At 44.1% G+C, this 18,635-nt stretch overlaps 1 protein-coding gene across 4 annotated transcripts in view; it reads right to left on the bottom strand.

Annotated features, from left to right (window-relative positions):
- LOC130274057 (chloride channel protein C-like) overlaps window positions 1-18,635 on the bottom strand; it is a 245,721-nt gene extending 227,086 nt beyond the window's left edge. For all 4 annotated transcript variants that reach the window (XR_008844224.1, XM_056521886.1, XM_056521885.1 and 1 more), the window contains exons 1-2: window positions 18,515-18,635; window positions 14,684-14,735 (exon numbers count right to left, since the gene is read on the bottom strand). Coding sequence is in view for 3 of the 4 variants with exons in the window: in XM_056521886.1 (XP_056377861.1) it covers window positions 14,684-14,735; window positions 18,515-18,524 (62 nt within the window). In the remaining variant the exon portion in view is untranslated. The remainder of the gene's footprint in view (window positions 1-14,683; window positions 14,736-18,514) is intronic.

The following is an 18,635-nucleotide window of genomic DNA, read 5'->3' as shown; positions in this document are numbered from 1 at the left end:
GATAGGCGTGGCCAGGGATTCGCTATGCCCCGCAGCCGCCACGCCTATCCCCTGTTCACCAGCGCTGGGACACACAGGTCCAGTGCATGCGCCCCTTATCTTTCATATGTAAGTGCCGACCTACATTTCTTTACAGAGCTCAGAAGTGTCAGACAGAGCACTCTCTCTGTAATATTGGTCAGCACTTACATACAAAAGATAAGGGGCACATGCACTGGGACCTGTGTGTCAATCACACAGCGGTCCCAGCGCTGGTGTACGGGGGATAGGCGTGGCGGCTGCGGGGCATAGCGAACCCCTGGCCACACCTATCCAACTGGCTGCATATAAAAGTGTTTTTGAGCTAATAAAAGCCGTAATAAGAGATATAAAAGCAAGGCTGCAGACATATTTTACACACCATACACACACTGTGGTTAGGTTATATGCCCCAAACCTCATGACAGTTGCGCTTTAAAGAGATTAAGCTTTTTTGTGCATAAAAATTTTGATGTTCATGGAAACAATGCTGCCAGCTCTACCACACCAGTAGGGGAAATTACCTGCGGATTTTCCACTATGTATCTGCTGGGAAAATCCGCAGTGAATTTTGCTACCTTTGACTTCAATGGGTCAGCAGAAAATCCGGAACAGAGGCAGATTTTTCTTCGGACCCATTGAAGTCAATGGTAGCAAGATCCACTGCAGATTTTCCGCAGCAGATATGCAGCAGACAATCCGCAGGTAATCCGCCTGTGTGAGCGTACCATTAGGGTCAGTTCACACGTGCGTATTTTTGCTGCAGATCTGCTGTGGATTTGCTGCTGCAGATTTTGCTGCCCATTGACTTCAATGGGCAGCAAAATCTGCTGGAGTAAATCTGCAGGAGATCTGCGCAGAAAATACACACGTGTGAACTGACCCTAAGGGCTCGTTCACACAAGCGAATTTTGCTGCATATTTTAGTGCCGATTTGGCTGCGGATTTTCAGCTGCTTATTTTCTACTACTTTTTTTCTGCTGCATATTTTTTGCCAGTAAGCCAATGATAAAATAAGCAGCAGAAAACAAAAAGCAGATCAGCTGCGTAAAATCCTTACAAAAATCTGCTTGTGTGAACGAGCCCTTAAGATGTATTTTTATGTAAAACTTTTAAGCTTGTCTTACCAGGAATGAGCCTAATTTTGCAATGTGGTAAGTCGTTTTAACTTGTTTCACCTGTACTAGCTATGTAGCTTGTACTGTATTACCACAGTGATTAACAGTGAAACCAAAAAGTTTTGCCAAATTGTATTTTGCAGTGTTGCAAAATATACTATAATATTTAAATACACCTTAAGGGTCTATTCACACGTACAGTATTCTGCGCAGATTTGAAGTGCAGATTTGATGTACAGGATTTCAAGCTGTGTTCAGTTTACATTGAAATCTGCAGCAGAAAATACTGCGCATCAAAACTGCACAGAGTACTGTACGTGTGAATAGACCCTAAGGGTACGTTCACACAAGCGGACCCACAGCGTATTTTACGCTGCAGATCCGCTGCTGAAGGACCCCTGCATGGTGGCTTTACATGTGCCTGCTTGGAGCGGCAATACGCCGCTAAAAGCAGACACACTGCGATGTGCGAGTCACAGCGCGCATGCACTGTATACGCGCACATCGCGGAAGCTCTCGGCCTAGCTCATGGAGCAGAGGGAGCGGCCGCGATGTGTGCGAGTACACCGCGCATGCGCGGCAACTCGCACATCGCAGTGTGTCTGCTCGTAGCTGCATATTGCCGCTCCAAGCAGGCACATGTAAAGCCACCATGCAGCGGTCCTTCAGTGGCGGATCTGCAGCGTAAAATACGCTGTGGGTCCGCTCGTGTGAATGTACCCTAATGGTCTATTCACACGTACAGTATTCTGCGCAGATTTGATGTGCAGGATTTTCTGCTGCAGATTTCAATGTATGATTCAACTGAATGACTGAATACAGCTTGAAATCCTGCGCATCAAATCTGCACAGAATACTGTACGTGTGAATAGACCCTTAATGCTCTAACCATACTTACAATTACCATGGCTATAAATGAGGCAGAATGAGCTGCATGAAGATCCTGAGACCGTAGTAAGATATAGTTAAAGGGGTTATCCAGGAGAAATGTTTTTTATATATATCAACTGGCTCCAGAAAGTTAAACAGATTTGTAAATTACTTCTATTAAAAAATCTTAATCCTTTCAGTAATTATGAGCTTCTGAACTTAAGGTTGTTCTTTTCTGCCTAAGTGCTCTCTGATGACACGTGTCTCGGGAACCGCCCAGTTTAGAAGCAAATCCCCATAGCAAACCTATTCTAAACTGGGCGGTACCCGAGACACGTGTCATCAGAGAGCACTTAGACAGAAAAGAACAACCTTAACTTCAGAAGCTCATAAGTACAGAAAGGATTAAGATTTTTTAATAGAAGTAATTTACAAATCTGTTTAACTTTGGGGAGCCAGTTGATATATATATATATATATATATATAAAAAAAAAGTTTTTTCCTGGATAACCCCTTTAACCTGTTCAGGACCAATGACGTAACGTTACGTCATGAGTCCGCTCCCGATTTATAACGCGGGGCCATGGTGTGGCCCCGCGTCATAGCGGGTCGGGCCTGGCCTCTAACAACGGCCGGGACCCGTGGCTAATAGCGCGCGGCATTGATCGCGGTGCCGCGCGCTATTAACCCTTTAGATGCGGCGTTCAAAGTTGAACGCCGCGTCTAAAGTGAAAGCATGCCGGTTAGCTCAGGGAGCTGTTCGGGATAGCCGCGGCGAAATCGCGGCATCCCGAACAGCTTACAGGACAGCAGGAGGGTCCCTACCTGCCTCCTCGCTGTCCGATCGCCGAATGACTGCTCAGTGCCTGAGATCCAGGCATGAGCAGTCAAGCGGCAGAATCATCGATCACTGGTTTCCTATGAGAAACCAGTGATCAATGTGAAAGATCAGTGTGTGCAGTGTTATAGGTCCCTATGGGAGCTATAACACTGCAAAAAAAGTGAATAAAGATCATTTAACCCCTCCCCTATTAAAAGTTTGAATCACCCCCCTTTTCCCCTAAAAAAAAAAACACAGTGTAAATAAAAATAAACATATATGGTATCACCGCGTGCGGAAATGTCCAAATTATAAAAATATATTGTTAATTAAACTGCACGGTCAATGGCGTATGCACAAAAAAATCCCAAAGTCCAAAATAGTGCATTTTTGGTCACTTTTTATATCATGAAAAAATGAATAAAAAGCGATCAATAACTTCAGATCACGGCGCAAAAAATGAGCCCGCATACCGCCCCATACGCGGAAAAATTAATTTTCCTGCATGTAGTTATGATTTTTTCCAGAAGTACGACAAAATCAAACCTATATAAGTAGGGTATCATTTTAATCTTATGGACCTAAAGAATAAAGATAAGGTGTCATTTTTACCAAAAAATGTACTACGTAGAAACGGAAGCCCCCAAAAGTTACAAAATGGCGTTTTTCTTTCAATTTTGTCTCACAATTATTATTTTTTTCCGTTTCACCGTAGATTTTTGGGCAAAATGACTGACTTCATTACAAAGTAGAATTGGTGGCACAAAAAATAAGCCATCGTATGGATTTTTAGGTGCAAAATTGAAAGAGTTATGATTTTTTTAAAGGCATGGAGGAAAAAACGAAAATGCAAAAATGGAAAAAACCCTGGTCCTTAAGAGGTTAATCTCCTGAATTTTGTATCTGGTTCATATCTACTTTACAATGAATTGTGAAAAGCATGAAAGCATCAGATACAGATAAAAATGAGCTATTATGACTGCTCCCCTAGCCTCAGGCAGTGGCGGATCCAAGGGGGGGGGGGCAACGTGGCAATTGCCCCCCCCCCCCCGAGATTGCTGTCCCCCGCCCCCTAGAATGGTGGAGCCGAAGCTGTAAGCTTCCGCTCCACCATTCACTAACCTAGGCAGTCACACGCTGTGAGTACACAGCGTGTGAGCTGCGGGGACGCGATCCTCTGCAGGCCGGCGCGATGACGTCACATCATCGCGCCGGCGCCCGGAAATCCCGTCCCCGCGGCCAGCATACAGTAAATAAGAAAAGTATGCTCAGGGCCCAGGGGATTTGGGGGACAGAATATGTGCCACTGTTAAGGGCACTGTATCGGAGGGGGAGGGGGATTTAAAAACTTAGGGGGGGGGAAGAGAAAGGGGAATTTTTAATGTGAGGTGCTGCAGGGCAAAGCACTGGGGGCACTATATGTTAAGAGCACATGACAGGGGGGGGCCCCTGTGCTGTGCCCCTCACATATAATGCCCCCTGTGCTGTGCCCCACACATAATACCCCCTGTGCTGTGCCCCACATATAATGCCCCCTGTGCTGTGCCCCTCACATATAATGCCCCCTGTGCTGTGCCCACACATATAAATTATATGTGTGGGGGGCACAGCACAAGGGGCATTATATGTGTGGGGCACAGCACAGGGGGTATTATATGTGTGGGGCACAGCACAGGGGGCATTATATGATATAATGCCCCCTGTGCTGTGCCCCACACACATAATGCCCCCTGTGCTGTGCCCCACACATATAATGCCCCCTGTGCTGTGCCCCCCACACATATAATTTATATGTGTGGGCACAGCACAGGGGGCATTATATGTGAGGGGCACAGCACAGGGGGCATTATGTGTGTGGGGCACAGCACAGGAGGCATTATGTGTGGGGCACAGCACAGGGGGCATTATATCATATAATGCCCCCTGTGCTGTGCCCCACACATAATTCCCCCTGTGCTGTGCCCCACACATATAATGCCCCCTGTGCTGTGCCCCACACATAATGTCCCCTGTGCTGTTCCCCTCACATATAATGCCCGTGCTGTGCCCCACACATATAATGCCCCTTGTTCTGTGCCCATCACATATAATGCCCCCTGTGCTGTGCCCCACACATATAATGCCCCCTGTGCTGTGCCCCTCACAAATAATGCCCCCATCATGCGCCCCTCATATATAATGCCCCCATCCTGTGCCCCTCATATATAATGCGCCATCATACGCCCCTCACATATAATGCCCCCTGTCCTGTGCCCCTCACATATAATGCTCCTGTCATGTGCCCCAAACATATAATGCCCCCTGTGCTGTGCCCCTCACATATAATGCCCCCTGACTGGACAGGACAGGGGGCATTATATGTGAGGGGCCCATGATGAGGGCATTATATGTGAGGGTCAAAGAACGGGGGCATTATATGTGAAGGGCACAGCACGGGGCATTATATGTGTGGGGCATATGACAGGAGCATTATATGTGAGGGGCACAGCACAGGGGGCATTATATGTGAGGGGAACAGCACAGGGGACATTATATGTGAGGGGCACAGCACGGGGGGCATTATATGTGAGGGGCACAGCACAAGGGGCATTATATGTGAGGGACGCATGATGGGGGCATTATATGTGAGGGGCAAAGAACGGGGAATTATATGTGAAGGGCACAGCACAGGGGGCAATATATGTTAGGGGCACAGGGCATTATTATGTGGGGGGAACAGGACGGGTCATAATTATTATATGTAGGGGCACAAGATTGGGCATTATTACTATATGTGAAGGCACAGAGTGTTTTGCATTTCAGAAGTATATTGTAGATTATGAGGAATTTCTGGGGTGGTACATTTTTTTATGGGCCACAATACATTTGGGTATTTTATTCAGAGGGTGCACTGCACAGCAAGTTATATTCAGAGAGTGCAGTGTGTGGTAGTATTAAATTTAGAGGGTACAGTGTGTGGTAGTATTATATTCAGAGAGTGCAGTGTGTGGTAGTATTATATACAGAGGGTACAGTGTGTGGTAGTATTCTATTCAGAGAGTGCAGTGTGTGGTAGTATTCTATTCAGAGAGTGCAGTGTGTGGTAGTATTCTATTCAGAGAGTGCAGTGTGTGGTAGTATTCTATTCAGAGAGTGCAGTGTGTGGTAGTATTAAATTTAGAGGGCACAGTGTGGTAGTATATTCAGAGAGTGCAGTGTGTGGTAGTATTATATTCAGAGAGTGCAGTGTTTGTTAGTATTAAATTTAGAGGGCACAGTGTGTGGTAGTGTTATATTCAGAGAGTGCAGTGTTTGTTAGTATTAAATTTAGAGGGCACAGTGTGTGGCAGTGTTATATTCAGAGGGCACAGTGTGTGGTAGTATTATATTTAGATGGCACAGTGTGTGGTAGTATTATATTCAGAGGGTACGGTGTGTGATAGTATTATATTCAGAGGGTACGGTGTGTGGCGGTATTATATTCAGAGGGTACAGTGTGTTGTATATTCAGGAGGTACAGTGTGTCAGAATTATATTCAGAAGGTATGTGCCAGTATTATATTCGAAGAATACAGTGTTTGGCAGTATTATAATAATTATTGTTTTCATATAGAGGATCAGAATCCGCTGACATAGTGAGGAGACGTCTGGGCATCAAGTTCTGCAGGGAGAACATTTAGCTGAAACAAGTCCCGGTGGTATGTACATCTGAATTAGATAAGGAAAGACTATAGAGAAGACGTCACCTGTACTCACTGATATCATTCTGTATCCTCCTGTGTGTGTCCCATCAGAGCTGTAGTCACTGAAGAAGTTCTGCAGTAATGATGGGTGAAACAACAACTCCCATCATCCCCTTACCACTACTTAGGTCATACTGGGAGCTGTAGTTTTAAATGGTAAAAACCTCTTTAGCACTTTCCCATTCTGTGGCAATTGGTATATTTGATAATTATTCTGACATGTGAACACGGCCTAAGAGTCTTAAACAAGGTTAGGACTGTATGATACATTTAATAATATTGTAAGTTCCGTAAGCAACATCTTATTTTCTGTCCGCCAACACAAAATACTCTAATAGTGCCCCTCCCGAGACTCGACTCTGGATCCGCCCCTGGCCTCAGGATGTGGGGGTGCTGCTGATCATCATAATTGGGCAGACATTTTTGATTCAGATACACTTTTGCTCCTGGCTTCTATACTGATACAACTATCTATTTCAACATGTTCTTTCCTTTCTTTCATTGTTTTGTAACTTCTATGAGAATTCTAGCACAACTACCATTACATAAAAGGATACTCTGTGTTTACTGTAAACCAGGAAATTGTTGTTTTGCTTTTGTATATAACAAGCCCAAATACGTGTATTTCTCACCCGAACCAGCTATCACACCTGGTGAGCTGTGTTTTGTAAGATGTACTGCTCTGATGCTGACAAAAATGCAAATTCATAGAACAGAGTAAAAAGAAAAAATGTACAGTGATCCCTCAACTTACAATGGCCTCAACATACAATAGTTTCAACATACAATGGTCTTTTCTGGACCATTGTAAGTTGAAACCAGACTCAACATACAATGTACAGACAGTCCAGATCTGTGAAACATCTCAATGGCTGGAAGAACTGACCAATCAGAATAGGCATTCACTGGTAAAACCCCTGTATTACTGAAGCGTATGCACTGACTGATGTCTAGTACAGCCCCCTACAGTACAGGGAGGTATTACATGTTCTGTACACTTTACCTGTACCAGGGTTACCTGCTCCTCTGGACACCAGGTGAGGGCGACTCCATGTTACTTTTTTAGGACACTGCGTGTACTGTACAGGACCTTGAAGAAGCTCCTGTCCTCTACATAGACCAGTGTTTCCCAAGCAGGGTGCCCCCAGCTGTTGCAAAACTACAACTCCCAGCATGCCCGAACAGCCGAAGGCTGTCTGGGCATGCTGGGAGTTGTAGTTTTGCAACAGCTGGGGGCTCCTTGCTTGGGGAAACACTTACGCAGACAGTGATTTACAGCCCCCAGCAGATCTTTCTTACTTTTATATGTAAGTATTTTCTTTATCTATATTAGTTATCTACTTATTATTCTTTAATTCTCACTTTTTCCTAATTTTTTTGGATGACATTTTGGTGCCTTTAGAACCAATTACCAGGTTTCCATAGAGTTCTGGTCTCAACATACAATGGTTTCAACATACAATGGTCGTCCTGGAACCAATTAATATTGTAACTTGAGGGACCACTGTATAACAATTTAGAAAGAAATAAAAATGCATTACTGGTTTACTGTTAAACAATCTCGTTATGGGTGGTGGTCCAAGAACTGAGACCCCCATTGATTGCTAAAACAAAGGGACAGAAGCACCTAACTTCTGTGCCCCTTCCACTCTTTGAAAAGCCAAACATGCAGTGTATGGGCATCTATAACAGAACATTTGCTATTAAATTATTTTTTCATTTGTTTAAAGGGGTACTCCGGTGAAAAACTTTTTTTTTTTAATCAACTGGTGCCAGAAAGTTAAACAGATTTGTAAATTACTTCTATTTAAAAATCTTAATCCTTCCTGTACTTATTAGCGGCTGAATACTACAGTGGAAATTCTTTTCCGTTTGAAACACAGCGCTCTCTGCTGACATCATGAGCACAGTGCTCTCTGCTGACATCTCTGTCCATTTTAGGAACTGTCCAGGGTAAAAGGAAATCCCCATAGCAAACATATGCTGTTCTGGACAGTTCATAAAATGGACAGAGATGTCAGCAGAGAGCACTGTGCTCGTGATGTCAGCAGACAGTTCTGTGTTTCAAAAAGAAAAGAATTTCCGCTGTAGTTTTCAGCAGCTAATAAGTACAGGAAGGATTAAGATTTTTTTTAATAGAAGTCATTTACAAATCTGTGTAACTTTCTGGCACTAGTTGATTAAAAAAATAATGTTTTCCACTGGAGTACCCCTTTAAAAGTAGGGCAGGTATTTTTCATTGTGAAATTAATATTATATTACATTCCGTTGCATTGTATTGTGTTTGCATCACTGCCAACAACTGATAGGGGATAAGATGGATAGGATAGGGGTTAAGATGTCTGATCGCAGGGGTCCCGCTGCTGGGGACCCCCATGATCTCTCCTGCAGCCCCCCGAGTCATCAGCTCTCCGGAGCTAGGTTTGCTCTGTGGCTGATTACTCACGATACAGGGACCGTCGGTTTGTGATGTCATGGCTCTGCCCCCTCATGACGTTATGATCCCCCCCTTAATGCAAGTCTATGGGAGGGGGCGTGACTGTTGCCACACCCCCTCCAATAGACTTGCATTAAGGGGGCGGAGTGTGACATTATGAGGGGGCGGAACCATGACGTCACAAACCGCCGGTCACTGTCATCAGCCACGGAGCAAACTTAGCTCCGGAGAGCTGGTGACTCGGGGGGCTGCAGGAGAGATCGTGGGGGTCCCCGGCAGCGGGACCCCCGCGATCAGACATCTTATCCCCTATCCTTGGATAGGGGATAAGATGTCAAGGGGCGGAGTACCCCTTTAAGGATTAAGGATATTTGATGGGTGTTCAGACGTTATATACCCTATTTTTACCATGTTGTATGTAAACCTTTTTTTGACTACATTCACACACAATGGGGGAGATTTATCAAAACCTGTGCAGAGGAAGAGTGGTGTAGTTGCCCATAGCAACCAATCAGATTGCTTCTTTCATTTTCCACAGGCCTCTAAAGAGGCCTGTGGAAAATGAAAGAAGCGATCTGATTGGTTGCTATGGGCAACTACACCACTCTTCCTCTGCACAGGTTTTGATAAATCTCCCCAAATATATATATATATATATATATATATATATATATATATACATGCAGGAGCCCATACTGTGTTTTTACCATACTGTATGTAAATCTTTTTCGGCTACATTCACATAATATATATGCAGGAGCCCATTCCGTATTTTTATTATATTGTATGTAAACCTTTTTTGGCTACATTCACACAAACGTCATTTTATAGCATATCTGATCTCCACTGACTTTAGACTAAAATGTGTAAACAAATACTATATCATGCATTGTTTTACTGTAAATATAGCCCAGCATGTGACATTTTATTTCCCTTCACAGTGGAAGGAGTTATCTAACCAGAAGAACCCCTTTCCATATGCCATATATGCACTAATAGAGTGGTTCCTGCTCTGGAAGACCTGGTCCACCATTCATTTTAATACTTCTGCCACAAGGGATTTTTATGGTTATCAGTTTCCACCAGCGACAGTATTTGATCACTATGGGCCTACATAGCCAGAATTATAAAGAAGTTGTCAAAATAAGACAATGTCTTTAACGGGTGTTCAAGTAGATACTAAAGAAACTGTCAGCAGTAATAAAAAAAAAATAATAATAATCTGTTAAAAGCCCAATGCTACTATGGTCCCCACTGGTCTTTGTTTACACGTCACCAGCTATGACCTGCTGTACCAGCATGTGACCCCTGTCGTCTTTCATTGGCTGCAGTGGTGATGGCTGTAAGGCACAGACATGACCACTGTAGCCAGTGATTGGCTGTAACAATGAAATGCCGATCCAGCACATCAATCATTGTTGCTGGCATAAATAAAAGGCCATTGAGGGATTTAGTAGGCAAGTACTTTCTTAATTTTTTTTTTTTTTAACGGTTCAAAAGATTTATTAAACATTGATAACATATACAACATCCGCCCCAGGGCGGTAGAAGCGGGCAATCGAATACAGATAGCTGGTATCAGGATTCCATGCAATCAGTACTGAAGCATAAACAATCACCATCATGCGCTGGATAGTACTAAATAGGCAGGCTAGTAAGACCCAGTCAATGCAGTACACTGACGTAGGCCATGATGCCATAGGTGAAGGCCAGATAGAGAGAGACAGCGGGGATAACGTATAACTAGCAAGGTCGGGGGAACCTTTGACAATGTGAAAGAAATAAACAAACAATCAAGGACATCTAGCCAACGTGGTGGGGAGCGATGTCTCATTCGAGTATCCATTTAAGGGTCTAGAGTAGGCAACCGCTGGAACCCATGCCATCCAAACCAGGTCCCAGCCACTCAAACTAGCATATTACAACCTAAGTCTAAATGGGTCAGGCTGGTGGGGAGGCCTAATACACTACCAATGTAAACCAAAAAAAAAAAAAAAAAGGAAAAGAACCACAGATAGACAAGACACAAAAGGGGAGAATGGAGGGGGAAGGAACAGAGCAGAAGCAGTCGGAATAGAGTTGAGAGGGAGAGGGGGAGTGGGGGTAAAGGATGCCACAAAGACCCAAAGAGAATAGTCCGGGGGGGGGGGGAAAGAGGAGAAGGAAGGAGGGAGCCCAAAGCAAAGGAAGGGAGACTAGCAAAAAAAAAAAAAAGGGGGGGGGGGGAGACCCTCACAGGAGAGGAAGGGCAGTATCAGTGGTGGATGGTAGCGAAACTAAATGGGGGGACGACAGAGACATGGCCTGATACTCAGGGGATGACAGGAAGTCGGTCCACGGAGTCCAGCGCTGCAGAAAACGCTCAGGTTTGGATGCCATATCCGCCATGCACTCCTCCATCCCGTAGATAAATTGCACCTCACCTATCCAGTCAGCCAAGGTCGGGGGCAGGACTGACTTCCATTTGCGTGGGAGCACCCTTCGGGCAGCAGAGAGTAATATGCCGATCAGACCCTTTTTCAGAGATTTCAATTGGCTCGGCACCATCGACAGTAAGGCTACTTGGGGGGTATGGGGTACTACGGAACCTGAAATCCTGGACACGGCAGACAAGACACCGGACCAGAAAGATTGCAAAAGCGAGCAATCATACCAAACATGAAGCATGGTCCCGGGGGCCAAGCCGCACCTCCAACAGACATTAGGCACAGATGGAAAGCACCGATGCAGCAGAGCTGGGACACGGTACCATCTGGACAAGACTTTGAAATTAGTTTCTTGCAACTGAACAGAAACCGAGGACCCATGGCACAAGGCATATGCCTTGCTCCAGTCTAGGGGATCAGGGGTGCGACCCAGCTCCCGCGACCACCCCTCCTGATGAGTCGGGACCTGTGTGGTGCATGCAGACATCAAAAGAGCATAGATAACAGATATCAGGTGTCCCGGAGACTCATCTGCCAGACATAAAGATTCAAATGGAAGGGGAAGCCTATGTAGGTCAAGGGACTGTTTCCAAGAAGAGTAAAAATGGGTGAGCTGGGTGTATTGCCAAACCTGAGCAGGTGTATGATGTTCCTCCCGTAGGACCTCCGCCAATGGTTTCAAGGAGCCCGAGTGAAGAACGTGAGCAAATAAAAAAATCTGTCCACGGGACCTACCTAGGAAGGGTCCCATCCGGCCACCCGGTGTAAAGTCAGGGTTGTCACGTATAGACGTCAGGGGACCATTGGGGCGTAGGAGACCCGCCTTGCCCAAATGGCGCAGGCACACCCGAAGCACGGAACGCGCCACATACGGGAGTTTCGCCTGAAATGCTGAGGTCCAATAGGACGCACGCGTCCAGGGTAGGGACGTGAGCGGGATAGGGGAAAGGAGGGCCTCCAAACGCACCCACAGCTTATCGGTGGGGTGGTGAAACCAGTCCATTATTCTAGTTGCAACAGAAGCCATGTAATAATGATGAGGGTCCGGCAGAGCCAGACCTCCCTTCGATTTGGGGCGAATCAAGTCCCTCCGGGCCATGCGGTGACCCCGGAGGCCCCACACGTATTTAGTAAATAGTTTGTTAATGGTCAGAAAAAAGGAGCGGGGAAGAAGGATAGGGATAGTCTGAAAGAGGTAAAGCAGTCTGGGCAATAGGTTAATTTTAAGTATGTTAACTCGTCCGATCCAGGAAAAGTCTCATCTGTCCCATTTGGTCAAGTCAGAGGAAAAGGAGGTAAGTAGGGGGCCGAAGTTCAAGTCATACAGGCGGGTCAAGTCACTGGGGACCTGGATCCCTAGGTATTTGAAGGAGTTGGACGCCCAACGGAAGGCATACTGCTTCCTGAGCTCTGCGACGCCTCCAGGACCTAATGACACGTCTAGGGCTACACTCTTAGTTATATTTAGTTTATAATTGCTAAAACGACCATAGTCATCCAAAAGAGTGAAGAGGGCAGGGATGCTACCGCAAGGGTCTGACAGGAACAATAACAAGTCATCAGCAAAGGCAGCACATTTGACAACTTCTCCCCCGACCGGCACCCCCCGAACCTGTTCACTCTGTCTGATAGCTTGCAAGAGATGTTCCATGGCTAGGACATATAGGAGAGGGGACAGGGGGCACCCTTGTCTCGTGCCATTGCGGATAGGGATAGGAGAGGAAAGGGAACCATTTATCCTTATCCTAGCCTGTGGGTGAGTATACAAGGCAAAGATACGTGACAACATAAGCGGGCCTAAACCCAGATGAGACAGGACACCCCTCAAGAACCCCCACGCCACCCTGTCAAAAGCCTTCTCGGCGTCCAGGGACAATAAAACACATGGCAACCGAGAAGTTTGAGCGTGGTGGATCACAGAGAAAGTCTTCAGGGTGTTATCTCTGGCCTCTCTAGCAGGTACGAAGCCCGTCTGGTCAGGGTGGATGAGGGTCCCCAATAATGGGTTCAGTCTGAGGGCTAGTAATTTAGCGTATAATTTCGTGTCCACATTAATAAGGGATATCGGGCGATAGCTTTGACAAAGGTTCGGGTCCTTACCCTCCTTCGGGATCACAGTAATAAATGCCTGGAGAAAGGTGCTGGGGAATGGGGAAGTGGCGGATACTGAATTAAAGGAGGCCATCAGTGACGGAGTCAAATCTGAAGCAAGAAGCTTATAAAATTTGGCAGTATACCCGTCAGGGCCAGGTGCCTTCCCTGAGGGCATAGACCTTATGGCCTCTGCAACCTCTTCCTGGGAAAAGGGGCGTTCCAAGTCCAAGAGGGACTGGGGGGAAAGAGAAGGCAGCTGCGTCCTCAACGTACTTTCTTAATTTATTTAATTTCACTGTCAGTTTTTTTAGTTCTTGTACTTTTAGTCAGAATCAATAATAACATTTTATTTTGAATTTATTTTTACCTGTGAGTGTCATAAGCTTTAGCAGTCATCTTTCCTTAAAGGGGTATTCCAGGCAAAACCTTTATATATATATATATATATATATATATATATATATATATATATATATATCAACTGGCTCCGGAAAGTTAAACAGATTTGTAAATTACTTCTATTAAAAAATCTTAATCCTTCCAATAGTTATTAGCTTCTGAAGTTTTCTGTCTAACTGCTCAATGATGATGTCACGTCCCGGGAGCTGTGCATGATGGGAGAATATCCCCATAGGAACTGCACAGCTCCCGGGACGTGAGTCATCAGAGAGCAGTTAGACAGAAAACAACAATTCAACTTCAGAAGCTAATAACTATTGGAAGGATTAAGATTTTTTAATAGAAGTGATTTACAAATATGTTTAACTTTCCAGAGCCAGCTGATATATAAAATATAGTTTTGGCCTGGAATACCCCTTTAACAGCTCCCAGTACTCAGAACGTCACTATTTCTCTGGATTGCTTTATACGCGGAATAAAACCTGCACATATTCAACTGCATATGAGTGCCGAGTCTATCTATCTAGTGAGATGGTTTTAGCTATGTTCATTATCCTTCCTGCTGAGTTACATATTTTGGGCGACTTGCCAAGGAGAAAACAACTGTCAAGTACAATAATTGAAATATAATATCGCTATTGTATAAAGTGGAAAAACCAGACAAATGTCACTGACAGTAATGGAGACGAGAGACACCATCCAGAGAAGAACATTTGGAGAGAAAACGCTCATTCACTTTTCCCCTCATTACTATGTTATACTACCAGACTGAACTCACTGGGTGGATGTGTAGGAGCCCCTGATTCGAGTGTATCCAGACCTCCAACAAACTGCGGAGATAAAACATAAGTTTAGTATTCAATGATTCTATACAGCTGAGATAGCTATGGAAACTCAACATGCAACTGGTAACATGGCCCAGATTTATCAAACTGTGTGAGAGAAAAAGTGGAGTGATTTTCCCACAGCAACCAATCACAGTTCAGGTTTCACTTTACCTCAGAACGTTAGCTGAGCTGTGATTGGTTGTTGTGGGAAAATCTCTCCACTTTTTCTCTCACACAGTTTATAAATCTGGGCCTATGTGTTGATATATCCTCTTCATAGCATTTGAGCATCATATGGAGATGTCACAGTTGTCCATACAGAAGTATGCCATGACATGGGTGAAGAAAACAAACACACCTTTCTTTTTTTAAGTTTAAAGGATGTCACAATGTGATGTAAATTAAAAGAGAGACTTTCCAATATATGGTAGTACTCTTCAATCCTATTAGCACTATACATAGCTATACAGTGATCCCTCAACTTACAATGGGCTCAACATACAATAGTTTCAACATACAATGGTCTTTTCTGGACCATTGTAACTTGAAACCAGACTCAACATACAATGCTATGGAATCTGCGAAATGTGTCAATGGCTTGAAGAACCAACCAATCAGAATGGACATTTCACTGGTAAAACCCCTGTATTCCTAAAGTGCATGCACTGACTGGCTGTCTGGTAGCGCCCCCTACAGTACAGGGAGGTACTACATGTTCTGTACTATTTCCCTGTATTACTGCAGTGTATGCACTGACTGGTGTCTGGTAGCGCCCCCTACAGTACAGGGAGGTATTACATGTTCTGTACACTTTACCTGTACCAGGGTTACCTGCTCCTTTGGACACCAGGTGAGGGTGACTCCATGTTACTTTTTTAGGACATTGCATGTTCTGTACAGGACCCTGAAGAAGCTTCTGTCCTCTACATAGACCAGTGTTTTCCAAAGAGTGTGCCTCCAGCTGTTGCAAAACTACAACTCCCAGCATGCCCGGACAGCCGAAGGCTGTCCTGGCATGCTGGGAGTTGTAGTTTTGCAACAGCTGGAGGCACCCTGGTTGGGAAACACTGAAATAGACAATGATTTACAGCTCCCAGCAGATATTTCTTACTTTTTTGTGTAAGGATTTGCTTTATCTATAGTTATCTGCTTTTTTATCTTTAATCCTCACTTTTTCCTATTTTTGGATGACATTTTGGTGGCTTCAGAACCAATTACCAGGTTTCCATAGAGTTAAGGTCTCAACATACAATGGTCTCAACATACAATGGTCGTCCTGGAACCAATTAATAATGTAACTTGAGGGAGCACTGTATATAGCTAATTGTAATTTTATCCCAGTACCATGTACACAGCTTACACAACATGGCCAATTTTGAAGTACTGTTGCATGATCATATTTTTTCCTTCTACGCTTCCGGCATACACCCCAACTGCTAGGTACTACTTTCACAAGCATGTATTAAAAGGGCTATCTCAGCTGAACAATCCTGGCCATAGTTCCTTATGATTACATATAACACAGCACCTAGACACCAATGCTCCCTGCAATTTTTCATTCCAAGGCATTGGTCATATTGGAGGTGTGTTTGGGGTTGTTAACATTTTGGAATAGTGCCCGCCGGCCCAGTCTCTGAAGGGAGGGGATCGAGCTCTGCTTCAGTATGTCACAGTACATGATGCATGTAGTGGGGGTACACTTTCCTCAAGTCTGGGCTTGATTAAAACCAAGGTATAGATGTATAAAAAATATATATGATTATATATATATATATAATGTAGATCCAGTGAGTTACCATAGATTGAATTAAAACTATTTATTAATACAACAATAGTGATATTTCTTGTGATGTCCTTTGTAGGGCCCTTACATCGGCCTCACCATGATAAGACTGGTAGTAGATGTACATAAATTAGAAAATAAAAATAAAATAGGCATATATGTATAAGTAATAGGTGCTGGTATCCCAGTTAGGCAAATAATAGGTAGCGCTATAGGTGCATTCACGGGGATCGTGCTATGCCGGGTGGAATACAATGTGTTATGATCTGAGCAGCGATATCTCTGTGTTTTTTCAATAGAAAAAGAGGTAGATGAGTACCTCGAAACGCGTCTAGCTTCCACCACCTGTACCCCAGTATTGGCAAACTTTACATCATCCATCGGACTGCAAAAACTATATCAGAGCATTCTCCCAGGATTGCACGTATCCCGCCTTCCAGCGGACGTCTCCCCGGTGAAAACCTATGCCCGGTAACCTCGCTCCAAGACATTGCTGGTAAGAGGCACAATGTGCCAAGCCCCTAAACCCACTCAAACTTTCCCCATGCCGCTGGGGTAGAGTGGTCCACATTTGAGGGGTCTCCCGCGCTGCAGAAAAACCTACTATAATCTGGCCTCAAAACACATAAAGAGGTATTAAACAATAACAACAATTTAACCCCACCGGGGTTAACAAGACCTCTATATATAATGTGTCTAAACTAAAACATAACTTTTATTGATTATTAAATAATATAGTGAAGGGTGAGAATCTCACTATTTAAAAACACAGCCCTCTTGTGTGTCTCTAAAAGTTGTAAGTTGGAGAAGAACCACTGGTGGCCTCAATGTGATACGAGAGCACTCATAGGGGTTTATATGTACACCATTAAATACACCATTGTATCAAATATTGGAGACATCTGATGTCTTCCATATGTAGTGTGCTCTCATATAAGCTATAGAGGTATTCCAATAACCTGCTGTGCACTGGAGGTCACAAAACCAGTGTTATATAACCTCTTATTATTGCATTTTATATAGGACACTTGGGGCTTGCAAATTAAAATATAATACTGTCACATCCCGACATGTTTCGCCACCAAGTGGCTTTATCAAGGAGGACAACTGACAGCATACAGCACAGGATACTGGAAGCCTGTGCTAGCATTTCTCCTGCAGTGTTGCTATCAGTGTGTGAAGAGTGGGAGAAGAGGGTTGCATTGACAATCCAACACAATGGGCAGCACATTGAACACATTTATAAGTGGTCAGAAACTTGTAAATAACTCATGAAAGAATAAAGTTACGTTAAAACCAAGCACATCATTGTTTTTCTTGGGAAATTCCCAATACGTTTGATGTGTCACATGACCCTCTTCCTATTGACAAAACAAAAGTTGGATTCAAAATGGCCGACTTCAAAATGGCCGCCATGGTCACCACCCATCTTGAAAAGTTTCCCCCCTCACATATACTAATGTGCCACAAACAGGAAGTTAATATCCCCAACCATTCCCATTTTATTGAGGTGTATCCATATAAATGGCCCACCCTGTACAATCTTCATTATTATTATTATATATAGGTTTTACATTGGACTGCAGGAAAAACTACTCAGTTATCTTGTTTCACAAAAAGACCCCTTTACAAAACATCACCTCTGCCAAAGCTATACACTGTAGATCAGTGAGTTTCAAAGAGTGTGCCTCCAGCTGTTGCAAAACTACAACTTCCAGCATGCTGGGAGTTGTAGTTTTGCAACAGCTGGAGACACACTCTTTGGAAAACACTGCTGTAGATATTATAGACTATATTAAGTGATTCATACATGGAATACATTAATGTGTTAAACATGAAAAGAGATTTATACATGTGACAACAGATCTTTTACATGAATCTGTAAAAACATTTCTACAATTGCCCACTTACCTGATGTGCGCCCCCACATGTATTTACACTATGAGCAATGTCTGTAAAAACTCTAAAGCTTCACTATATATATATAATAAATTGTTACCTGAAAACATGTTGTGCGGGATGAATCACAAAGACCCCTTTCCTTGTGAAATAAAACTTTAGTTTCTTGTAAGGTGCGGTGTGTCCAGTCCTAAAGCAGAATTGGGAAGCCCCCTCTGTTA

Source organism: Hyla sarda, chromosome 5 (genome assembly GCF_029499605.1).
Source record: "Hyla sarda isolate aHylSar1 chromosome 5, aHylSar1.hap1, whole genome shotgun sequence".
In the NCBI taxonomy this organism is placed as follows: Eukaryota; Metazoa; Chordata; class Amphibia; order Anura; family Hylidae; genus Hyla; species Hyla sarda.
Note: the sequence above shows the minus strand (reverse complement) of the source record. Positions and strands in the feature narration are given on the sequence as shown.